Raw genomic sequence first — 12,345 nt, forward strand, 5'->3', positions numbered from 1 at the left:
TTCGTTCTGCAACGCTGCGTCAGGCCGCCGCTGATGTCGACACAGACGCCGTTGAGCCACTGACACAGTCTGCAGCGGAGGAGGGGGTTCTGCCGAGCCAGTCACCGGGAGTTATTGTTCGTTCTGCAACGCTGCGTCAGGCCGCCACTGATGTCGACACAGACGCCGTTGAGCCACTGACACAGTCTGCAGCGGAGGAGGGGGTTCTGCCGGAGCCAGTCACCGGGAGTTATTGTTCGTTCTGCAACGCTGCGTCAGGCCGCCACTGATGTCGACACAGACGCCGTTGAGCCACTGACACAGTCTGCAGCGGAGGAGGGGGTTCTGCCGAGCCAGTCACCGGGAGTTATTGTTCGTTCTGCAACGCTGCGTCAGGCCGCCACTGATGTCGACACAGACGCCGTTGAGCCACTGACACAGTCTGCAGCGGAGGAGGGGGTTCTGCCGAGCCAGTCACCGGGAGCTATTGTTCGTTCTGCAACGCTGCGTCAGGCCGCCACTGATGTCGACACAGACGCCGTTGAGCCACTGACACAGTCTGCAGCGGAGGAGGGGGTTCTGCCGAGCCAGTCACCGGGAGTTATTGTTCGTTCTGCAACGCTGCGTCAGGCCGCCGCTGATGTCGACACAGACGCCGTTGAGCCATTGACACAGTCTGCAGCGGAGGAGGGGGTTCTGCCGAGCCAGTCACCGGGAGCTATTGTTCGTTCTGCAACGCTGCGTCAGGCCGCCACTGATGTCGACACAGACGCCGTTGAGCCGCTGACACAGTCTGCAGCGGAGGAGGGGGTTCTGCCGAGCCAGTCACCGGGAGTTATTGTTCGTTCTGCAACGCTGCGTCAGGCCGCCACTGATGTCGACACAGACGCCGTTGAGCCACTGACACAGTCTGCAGCGGAGGAGGGGGTTCTGCCGAGCCAGTCACCGGGAGCTATTGTTCGTTCTGCAACGCTGCGTCAGGCCGCCACTGATGTCGACACAGACGCCGTTGAGCCACTGACACAGTCTGCAGCGGAGGAGGGGGTTCTGCCGAGCCAGTCACCGGGAGTTATTGTTCGTTCTGCAACGCTGCGTCAGGCCGCCGCTGATGTCGACACAGACGCCGTTGAGCCACTGACACAGTCTGCAGCGGAGGAGGGGGTTCTGCCGAGCCAGTCACCGGGAGTTATTGTTCGTTCTGCAACGCTGCGTCAGGCCGCCACTGATGTCGACACAGACGCCGTTGAGCCACTGACACAGTCTGCAGCGGAGGAGGGGGTTCTGCCGAGCCAGTCACCGGGAGCTATTGTTCGTTCTGCAACGCTGCGTCAGGCCGCCACTGATGTCGACACAGACGCCGTTGAGCCACTGACACAGTCTGCAGCGGAGGAGGGGGTTCTGCCGAGCCAGTCACCGGGAGTTATTGTTCGTTCTGCAACGCTGCGTCAGGCCGCCGCTGATGTCGACACAGACGCCGTTGAGCCACTGACACAGTCTGCAGCGGAGGAGGGGGTTCTGCCGAGCCAGTCACCGGGAATATCTGTCTGTCCTGCCAATTTTATTAGCATGTCGGGTCTTTCCGTTGATGATGATGCTCCGGTGAAAGTGGCTTCGTTGTCTGCGGTTGATTTGTCTAATGAATTCGGTAATGTTTCTGGCGTGTCGCGGCGTAGGAGATCGAGTGCTGGTTCATCTACTGTTTCTGTGTCAAAAGGGAGCGTGCGTGAAGATGGGGGATTGTCGCTTGCTGAGTCTCAGGATGATGGTTCGGTGAATAAAAAGTCTATATCATTTTTGAGTGCGGTGGAGGATGTCCCAAGAAGTAGTAGGAGTAAACGAACCGTGGGTTTGGTGGAGTCTCACTCTGTACTTCCCAAGGAAGATGACAGAGAGCTTGGTCGTCGTGTATTTACGGAAACTTACCCTGATAAAAATTTTCTTGTTGGCATTGGCAGTTCTCCCCTCGTTTTAGTTGGGAAATCACATGAGTGTAAAATGTCAACTGGTGAGGGTGTTCCTAGTGTTAGTGGTACCTTTGTTGGTAATGAGGTATCATCGTCATCTCCGGTGCATCTAAGTATGATGAGTGTAGTGGAAGAGGTTCCGGAGAGACCGAAGAAGAAAAGTGGATCTCCTGGATTAAAGAAAAGAAGAAGGGAGCCGACAGAGGAGTTGCCGTCAGCACCAGGAGAAACGGAAAAGCCGCAGGTACGTTTTGCCCCCTCCAGTATGGTACCAACACCTCCAAAAGGCCAAGAACAGCCAGTACAGATTCGGCGGAATTACGAAACTCATCGTGGGTTATCGGCGGATCCGCATGATGCTGATAGAGGGGCCCAGCGTTCTCTATTACATCCACATCCGCCTGGCATGAAGAACACAGCACCCACGCGTGGTTCATCGTCGCAGTATTTAAGGCCCGTCCCCGCACCTACATCGCCAGATCGGCAAGGTGGTAATGTGGCGAGAAACGTAGCCTCAGTCAACTCCATTCCCCAACGTGTTGTTCCACAAGCCATACAAAGCAGAGTTCCCATTATTCCCTCTACTCCTGCACAACGTGATGCGTTGTATCGTCGTCAGCGTCTGCATGGGCGTCAAAGCCAGTCAGCTGTACAACACTCCAGAGGACAAACAAATAGAGCAACAGCAACAACACCCGGACGTGGAACTGGTTCGGCTTCGCGAGGAAGACCAGCAGATCGTGGACAAGGTCCATCGCAAACCGGTCGTTTTATGGGTGGTGGAACGGACTATTACTACTAGTCGTATAAGAAAGTAAGATTATTCCATGGGGAAAACCCTCGATTTTTTATTTTTTTTTCCAAAAAAGAAAAAATGGAAGTAAATCCATGAAAAAGTAAAAGAGTTTGAGCTGTTGTTTTGTGTCTTTTTGTTGTTGTTTTATCTGAGAGTGAAAGGAGTAACATTTTATGTTTAGTAAATATGTGAATATTGCGTTAATATTTGGTAGATATATGTATGTATATCAACCAACAAAAGCAAGAGGAATGAAAATACAACAGGTTATCATTGATGTCCCACTTGTTTTTTTGTTCAATGAATGTAAGGCATTGTTTTTTTCTTTTTAATTTGCTCGTTCTGTTATTATTATTATTATTATTATTATTATTATTATTATTTGTTTCGGTATTGTTTTTCATTCAATCTTTCTTTTCATGACGTTTCGTTTGTTATACACTTTATTAGGAGTACAATGATGAACTCACGTATTAGTGTGCGGAACAAGGTGAAGAAGCCCATAGTCTATGTATCTACTTTTTTCGTTTTTCCATTGTTTTTTAGTGTGATTGTGTCGTTTTTTTTTTTCTACCGACTTTTAGAAGTGAGGGAATTCAAGAGAAGAATATGAAAAACCGAAAATATGTAATAAATCAAAAAAAAAAGTGAAGAAGAGATATTATTATTATTATTATTATTATTATTATTATTATTATTATTATTATTATTATTATTATTATTATTATTATTATTATTATTATTATTATTATTATTATTATTATTATTATTATTATTACTATTATTTCTTTTTCCTTTGATTCACATCTTACTGTATGTTGTAGAGTGGGAGCAACAAACGCATCTGCATTAAAGTAGAGTTAGCAACGCTAATGAAGTCTCTCTTACGATGTCTCTTTCTTTTGTTATACTGTACGCAATTAGAATACTTTGTACGTGTTTTCATTCTTTTTTTTTGTATGTGTATTTTCTTTATTTATGTATTTATTTATATCTGTCTCTATGTTCTTTGGACTTGTTAATTATTATTTTTTCTTTTCTTCTTATGTTGTCTTTAGTACACTCTAGAAGTTAACAGATAAATAGATACTGTGTACCTTTAAGTATTTGGGTATTCATGTAAGTGTAGGCATTATACGCTTCCCTTAGAAAATACTTTTGACCTTTGCGCCTCTGTAGACACAGATAATAATAATAATAATAATAATAATAATTATCACCATTTATTGTTATTGTTGTATTTATAAGTATTAATATGAAGGAAGGGAAATTACATAATAAGATAGAAGCCACACTATAGCCGAGATCGTGTTTCATTGCAATATATGATTGTACTCGATCAGGAAGAGGTGTAGGCAAGACACATGATGTAAACTCAATTTCTCTCTTCTTTCAGAAAAATATATAGGATTTCATGGTGCCTTATTATTATTATTATTATTATTATTATTATTATTATTATTATTATTTGTTTTCTCTCGGTATATTTCAAATTGTCTCTGATCGGGAGTAGGCATGACTGCAAACTTCCTTGTTTAGTTTGTATACACATGAATGGAATTTAGCGTAAAGTGCATTTCCCCCTTCCTTCTTCTTTATTCGGTAGAGTCTTCCTACGGTATATAATGAGAGCGCATTGTCTAATTACTGTCCCCTATATTCAAATACCATATATCATTTACTCCCTCTCGTATTTACTTTACTTTTCTCAAATTTAAAGTGAATGTTTCTCTGTTATTATTGTTTCTATTTTCCATCTCTGTGGTTTTATCATGTACTTTTTCTTTTTGCTATGTTTGGCTATTCTCTTATTACACACTACGCATCAGTTTAGCAGTACACTCTCACTGTTATTTTTCTTTTTCTTTCTTATGTATTTTGTTCTGTTAGAATTGTAGTGGTCATTCATCTGCCACTACCTTGTTTTTCCTTATTTTTGTTTTTCTCTACTTCTTCCTGTTGCTGTTGTTCGTCTTTCAGCAACTCGTGATTCCAGTGAAAGGGGAACTAAGAGAGAGATAGAGTAGAGTAAACAAACAAACAAGTAAAGACAAAAGGTTTAAACCTCCTTTCCACTATCACTGAAACGCGGAGAAGAAGAAACACACCTATCCATTAAAAGCAAACAAACAAATAAATAAGTAAATAAATAAATAAATAAATAAATAAAAAAAAAAATATATATATATATATATATATATATATATAGAGAGAGAGAGAGAGAGAGAGAGAGAGAGAGAGATAAATAGATATGCAACGCCAGACCCGTCGCCAGACCACAACGGCGGAATCCAGCGATGTCTCTCAAATGGATCCTTGGAAAGATGACCGCTGCCGGGACTTTATTGCCCTAAACACCATTCAACGTCTGCGTGCCTATCACGCCGGTGGAATGCTGCCGGTGGAGCCCGTCAATATTACGCGGGCCACCAATTTATTACTATTGCCGGCCGCCCAGCCGGATAGCCGGACGTGCACGGAGGCGGAGGGGTGTGCGGTGGATATGGCGCGGATTCTCTTCTTTGGTCCAACCGCGTTTGTCTCCCTCACTTCCCACGGCAGAATGACGGCATCGCCACACGGCAGACATCCCAGTGGAAGTCGTGCGAGTTTTACATCAACAAAAACAACAAATACAACAAAAGGAGAAGTGGGGGGAGCAGGAGGAGGAGTATTATTAGAAAAAAGTGAGGGTGAGGAGGCCACTGGGAATAATGTATCTGTGAAGTCGGTTCCACAGATCTCCTCTGATGGGTCGCCCGTGCGTCCTAATAAAGAGACACCTGCAGAAAAGGATCTCGCCCCCGTGCATGAATCCATTTCACAAGATAGAAATACAAAAGAATTGTGTGAGGAAGGAGGACCGCACGATGGTGTAATGCCAGAACCCACACCGTTGAAAAGACCAGACATGGATTCTGCCGCCACACCAGCGCCGCGGCAGCCGGAGCCTAGTATGCGTCCACTCGCTATATTAACAGCATCATGTGAGGAGGAACCGGATCAGGAAAAGGGAGTAGTAGTGCAGGGAACTAATACTACTAATATGGGTGGTACTAGTAACAATAATAATAATAATAATAATAATAATAATAATAATAATAATAATAATAATAATAATAATAATAATAATAATAATAATAATATTAGTAGTAATAATAATAATATTAGTAGTGGTGGTGGAAATGAAGTAGTTCGATTTTCCTGCGCTATTGTGGAAGCCATTGTGGCGTATTATCAATCACTTCTTTCACGTGGTGTTGTGTTGGATCGATTTAACGCGAAGGATTTGGCCTTTTCATGGTGGGTGGTTGGACGTAATATGAATGTTGCGGCATTACATCAACATAGTGGACCAATGCGGCGTGATGCGTTGTTAATTCTCTTACGGCATTTTTATTATGAATTATTAACAGAGCAGCGGCCCAAGAAAGGTCTGCTGGTGGATTCTCCTTCATCTTTACGTGGTGGAAAGGAAGAGGGATCGGGTGGGAAACAGGAAGAGGATCACGCACAGGAGAATTCGCATCATCACTATCATCATCATCATCAACGTGAACACAAGAGAAAAGAAAAAGAAAAAGATCAACAACAACAATTATCATCATCACAGCAACAACAAACTGTGGCGGGGGAAGAAGTGAAGAAACGACCACGAAGTCGTTTGGATCCAACACGTACAAGTCCTCCACCTGTGAGTAGTCGTATTCGCCGCAAACCGAGATCTACCGCAGATGCTGAGACGGAAGAAAAGAAGAATGAGAAACAAACTGGAAAGAACACAGAGAGTGCGGCAACACCTATCCTCTCTATTACTCGTACTAAACAACAACAAGAGGCTAAGAAAACACAAAAACCTAAAGAGACTGCAGTGACAAAGGGAAGTGTAGCAACACAAGAGTCCTCTTCAACAACAATAACACCAACATTAGCCGCCAATATTACTAATAGTAATAGTACTATTAGTAATGGTACTGAAGCTACGACGACAACAACAACAACTACTACTACTAGTGGCACGACAGGAACAGCAAAAATGGCATCATCTGAAAATAAAGATTTATCTTCGATAATAGCTAGTGTAGATTCAATTCCTCCTGTTGAGAAGCCACATAGATCTACACGATCAGCAATAATTGAAGAAGTTTGGCGGCCAATTCGATCCACACGACGTCGTCTACTTCCTTCAGAAGACAGTCCTGATTTCATAGAAGCAAAGGCGACAACATCGGATAAGCGAAATGAAACTTCACTCTCTCTTAAACTTGTAATGGAGCGTATTGAACGCCGCATGACAAGTGATCCCATGTACGCAACGCTTTTAACAGGTTTTCCAGCATCACGAAACACAATAAAGAAAGAAACAGAGAATCATCAAAATGATGAAAGTGAACATGAAGAAAAGAGTGGATCGTTGTATGGCATCTATCCTGCATTGATGCAGTTATATCGTTATCAGCATGTGGAGTCTGACCCAACAGTGGCGATGTTCTCGCAGATATTGGAGGGAAAACAAGAAGGCGACGAGGATGAAGCGAGACGGGAAGTGCGAAGTCAAACCTCAGGAGGTAAAAAAAGAAAGAGGGAACATACAGATGAAGCAGAAGGAGGAGACGAAGATGAAGTAGCAGAAAAGAGAGAAGAAGAACAAGAACACGAGAAAGAGGGAGGAAAAGAGTTAAATGAAGTAGAAACGTCTAAAGGACATTCACATAAAGTGAATCCTTCTTTAGATGTTCATGTGAAGAGAGAATATGCAGATGAAGAGGGAGAAGAAAAGAACTCATTAGGGTTAGAAAATGTCCATCACGTATCTTGCGTGAATAATGAGAAAAATGCATCTCCTATACGTATACCTTCCAGTTTTTCAGATTTAACATACGCCCAGCGGTGTCTTTTGACTTGGGAAACATCATTAATGTTATTTCCACGTTCGTCTGTAGCATTAAGGAAAAGACAATCGAATGCGAATAGAGAGAAAAACGAAATGGCAAAGCCCATAACAGGACGACAGCGTCGTGTTTACGACTACTGGAAGACTCTATAGACTATTAGGATAATAGGGTTAATCATCTTGTTTGTATTATGTATACTGTTATTGGGGATTATCTTGAGTTATGACCGTTCTTGCTCTTGTACGTTGTTCTTTTTTGTTTTTCTTCTTTGATTCTTTATTATTATTATTATTATTATTATTATTATTATTATTATTATTATTACTATTATTATTATTATTATTATTATTATTATTCCTCCGCTCTTCCTGTATACCTCAGTGTCTCTTTCTTTTGGTATATACACTATAAGTTTTCTGTTTTCGTTCTTTTGAGGTTATTATTTTTATTATTGAGTTTCTTATGTATTGTTAAAAAAATTCCTTTGTTTAAATAAATAAATAAATAAATAAATAAATAAATAAATAAATAACTAAATAAAATAAATAAATAAATATATATATATATATATATATATATATATATATATATATATATATTCATGGCTTCTTTTTTTTTCGATCTTGAAACCAACAAGAAAAGAAAGTGATTCTTCTATTTTCTTTTTCTGTGTGTCTCACTCTTTACCCTTTATATATATATATATATATATATATATATATATATATCCATGTATATATATTGGCAAAGGAAACATAAAAGTAACCGACAGAGTTGGATGATATCGCTAATTGTGGAAGGTGATAGTTGTGTTTTCCCGCAGAGAGTTCCGTAAAACATGTTTCTTGGGATGTCAATAGTGAAATTCCTCTCGCCACACCACAACAACTACGCAGATTACAACAACGACTAGACAGACCTCTTCCTCTGGAAGAAATATCGCCCTTTCATGTATGGAGAAGAAATGATACAACGAACACTATACTTTCATCCTCATTATTATCATTAGAGAAGCGAGATTCTGATCTTCACAAGGATGTATGGGAAACCATAAATGCGGCTCTTTTTCCTGCACAAATAGGACTGAAAGACGGTAGTGTATTATTTCTATCTGGTGATCCTTTTACGCTCTTTGCGTCTGGGTGTGTGCGGCTTCCACGAGCTTCACCGTATGATAGTAAGAGACGCACAGAAAAGGAGGAAGAAGAAGAATGTCCTTTTTGGATTCCACTAATGCATGGTATTCTTCGATGGAAATTGTATAATTCAGTGAGTAACAATCTTGTACTGTGTGGAACAAGTGAACGTCGTGTAGTTAAGATTGGAAAAAAAAAAATGGTTGGCGAAATAGTCTTGTGGGTTTACCGTTCTCTCTTGGAGAATGGATGGAATTAAAGCGGATAAGTAGTACTAATACGACCATTCCTGTGTGTGAGGGAACAGTTTCATGGAATATTTGTTTAAATGCTATTAGTAAAACACATATACAACGAATAGCAGGATTAATAGTTCCGACATCTCATACAAGGAAAGTGGAACACTCAAAATATGTAATAATGACGATGGATTGTAATAATAATGATAATAATAGTAATGATATGGATATTAAAACATGTCAATTATTAGAAGTTTCAAGAAGTGTTAAACAGGCATTATATCAAGCAAGGAGAGAATCACTATGGAGTCCAGAAGAGAATGTAGGAACACGTCTCTTAACAGGAGTTGTTTTCCCATCTAAAACATCCCTGTCCTCTGGAGATGTTAATATCCCACGTGAGACATTATCATTATCATCATCGATGAAATTAGTGGAAACTGCGACTAAAGAAGTTCACAAAGGAGTAGAAAAAGAAGAAAAAAAAATAAGGGAAGTTTGTGATATTCCAGAGAATGAAACTGGAGTTTCTGATAATCCCTTTATGGTAAAAGTTAATAAGGAAGAAGAGGAGGAAACTACAGAGATTCCACATGATGGGCGGGAGAAACCAAATATCAGTAATCATTCAGAAAATAAAAAAAATATCTTATTAAGTAACAATACAGATAATAATACTTTAATGAGTGAAGTTGGAGAAGATGTAAGAGTTCCACCCTGTGTTCTTATAGGACTTGCATCCCCAATCATCATTGAAGAGTATCTTGTTAATACAGAAAATACCAATAAAGACTCTCAAAGACCACTTAATGGATATTTTCTTGAACCATACACAGGTGTGTTTTTCGTTAATGGAGTGCCATCACAAATGTTTCCAATACATCAAATGGTATCAGTGTTACCTGCATCACCTGTCACAGTAACAATGACGGTAGATATCCATTTACAGGTATTAAATATCATTATGGATGCTGAGGTTGTACTGGTATTCCCCTTATCGTTATGTACATCAGGGGAAATATTGCAGCTGCGGCCTGTAGTTCAGATCTTCTCATCTGGTGCCGTTGTGGACATTCATTGAGTGAATTGGGAGAGTTATATCGTATCGTAGTTTTTTTTTTGTTAATACCATTATTATTATTATTATTATTATTATTATTATTATTATTATTATTATTATTATTATTTTTTTTTTTTTTTATTTTATTTTTATTATTTTTATTTTCATTTTTTTCTTTCTTTCTCTAAATCTCGATAGTATGCCTATTAGTGTGATTGGAGTAGATAGCTGTATCTCTCCCTCCCTCTCCCCCTTTCTGTTAGTTCCCAAGAGAGATGTTCACATTTGCCTGGGGTGTGTACACCTCACTCTTCGCTGAACAGGCATACAAAGTTCTTATTATTGGTCTTGAGTCATCTGGTAAGACAACGCTGATGGAACAGATCAAGTATACATACAGTGAGAGAAATAATACTAATAATACGAATAGTAATAATAGTAATAGTAATAGTAATAATGATAATGATACATCCGGAGAGACACATAGAGGCACAACAGGTGATATTCCAACAGTAGCTCCAGTTAGTGTTATGAGTAAGAAACGTATTCGCCCAACTGTAGGACTTAATATGGCACGAGTCACACATCGAACTATTCCACCACAGTTGTATTATACAGTCTCACAAAGTCGAAGTGTGAGTCGTGAGAGTAATAGTGATTGCCATACATCCAATGCTTATCTATCTCATCTACCTCGTACTAGTTCTGTATCGGTTTCTGGTATTTCCACTACATATACACCTATTAGTACGAGACTTACGTTGTGGGATGTTGGTGGGGCATTACGAGGACTTTGGGCAAATTACTTTTCTTCTTGTCATGGTGTTATTTTTGTTGTGGATAGTACATTAGCATATTCTGCTTTTTCATCGACTATTACTGACACTACTACTACTACTACTACTACTACTACTACTACTACTACTACTAATAATAATAATAATAATAATAATAATAATAATAATAATAATAATAATAATAATAATAATAATAATAATAATAATAATAATAATAATAATAATAATAATAATAATAATAATAATAATAATAATAATAATACAAATGCTCTTCCTTCTAATAGTAATACTAATACTGTGGGTGGTATGGTAAATTGTGATAATAATAATAATAATAATGAGATGGAGTCTCTTTCACCATCCCAGTCAAGAACAAGTTTTGATGATAGTGGTATGGCTACCTTATCATCTCCAAACTGTAGAGGATTGACAACAGTACTGGAATATCCAATTAACGTATCTAAACAAAATGGTATGACAAGACCTTATTATTATTATCGTGATAATGATAATGATGAAGAAAAGGAGAGAAAACAATTACGACGTGAAGCTTATGCAGAAAATGCAGCTATTCTCCGTGAAGTATTTTGTCATCCACTTTTGGCAGATGCCCCTCTATTGATAGTCTCTAATAAATCCGATAGGATAGAACACGCCTCACTTGAAGAGATACAAGAATCACTTGGATTAGTTGAAATGGCACTCATGCATCAAGTCTACGATGACTATAGTTATAATTGTGAAGAGGGTTCTTCTAGACGAAAATCACATTCTGTTAATAGTGATGAGAACTCGGATGGATTCGCTGCTTCATTAACACCCACGACTGTTACTGCAGCCGCAGAGATGATTCCCGGCACTAGTGGTATTGGTACAAAGATAATGCGATTAGCAGAGATTAGTGCCTTGAATGGGACTGGAGTGCGGGAGGCGATGGATTGGCTGGTGGTGCAGATGCGAGAGAGTAAACGGGTGGCGGAAACAAAGGATGAGTGAATGTGATTTAATCGTTTTTTCTTTTCTTTGTGGTGTTGTGCTATTATTATTATTATTATTATTATTATGGTTTGCTTATTTAATTACGTGCCGTAAGACCTTAGGGGGTGCCCTTGTCTACTATGTTTATTCAATGCTAGGTCTTGGTTTCTGTTTTTTTGTTTCTTTTGTGTTTAATTTTTTTTATCGCAATGGCAACAACAACAAGAGACCTATGCAAAGCCACATATGTGGAAAAAAAAAAGAAAGAAATTATATATATATATATATGTTGAGGACTATCGAGTCTCTTTCCCATATGTTTGTGTAATTCTTTCTATTCATTTGTCTCTGCTTTTTTCTTGACAGCTCTTTTTTGTTCTTTTATTATTATTATTATTATTATTATTATTATTATTATTATTATTATTATTATTGCCTTTTTTTTGTTATCCTCTATATCTCTCTTTAATCTTTTTTCCCTCATTCCTTTATTTTCTTTTT

General features: G+C 39.5%; 5 protein-coding genes across 6 annotated transcripts; all 5 read left to right on the forward strand.

Moving 5' to 3' along the window:
- Positions 1-33: 33 nt before the first annotated feature.
- Positions 34-2,745, forward strand: LSM04_003271 (uncharacterized protein; the record flags this gene model as incomplete). Its single annotated transcript, XM_067333310.1, has 2 exons — positions 34-50; positions 216-2,745. The coding sequence occupies 2 exons, from the start codon at positions 34-36 to the stop codon at positions 2,743-2,745; spliced, it is 2,547 nt and encodes an 848-aa protein (XP_067186062.1).
- Positions 2,746-4,990: 2,245 nt separating this feature from the next.
- LSM04_008808 (uncharacterized protein) lies at positions 4,991-7,786 on the forward strand (the record flags this gene model as incomplete). The annotated part of the gene is made up of 1 exon (XM_067333311.1): positions 4,991-7,786. One exon carries the CDS (start codon positions 4,991-4,993, stop codon positions 7,784-7,786), a length of 2,796 nt encoding a protein of 931 aa, XP_067186164.1.
- A 626-nt stretch (positions 7,787-8,412) lies between these two features.
- Positions 8,413-9,029, forward strand: LSM04_002496 (uncharacterized protein; the record flags this gene model as incomplete). The annotated part of the gene is made up of 2 exons (XM_067333312.1): positions 8,413-8,465; positions 8,552-9,029. 2 exons carry the CDS (start codon positions 8,413-8,415, stop codon positions 9,027-9,029), a joined length of 531 nt encoding a protein of 176 aa, XP_067186047.1.
- A 161-nt stretch (positions 9,030-9,190) lies between these two features.
- Positions 9,191-10,090, forward strand: LSM04_005306 (uncharacterized protein; the record flags this gene model as incomplete). The annotated part of the gene is made up of 1 exon (XM_067333313.1): positions 9,191-10,090. One exon carries the CDS (start codon positions 9,191-9,193, stop codon positions 10,088-10,090), a length of 900 nt encoding a protein of 299 aa, XP_067186097.1.
- Positions 10,091-10,344: 254 nt separating this feature from the next.
- Positions 10,345-11,862, forward strand: LSM04_002543 (the record flags this gene model as incomplete). 2 transcript variants are annotated; one of them, XM_067333314.1, is made up of 1 exon in its annotated part: positions 10,345-11,862. In XM_067333314.1, one exon carries the CDS (start codon positions 10,345-10,347, stop codon positions 11,860-11,862), a length of 1,518 nt encoding a protein of 505 aa, XP_067186048.1. The 2 variants fall into 2 exon arrangements, with proteins under 2 accessions (XP_067186048.1, XP_067186049.1); XM_067333315.1 differs by having other exon boundaries at positions 11,209-11,862.
- Between the last annotated feature and the right edge of the window lie 483 nt (positions 11,863-12,345).

The sequence above is a fragment of the Trypanosoma melophagium genome, assembly GCF_022059095.1.
Source record: "Trypanosoma melophagium isolate St. Kilda chromosome Unknown ctg8segment0, whole genome shotgun sequence".
Classification (NCBI taxonomy): domain Eukaryota; phylum Euglenozoa; class Kinetoplastea; order Trypanosomatida; family Trypanosomatidae; genus Trypanosoma; species Trypanosoma melophagium.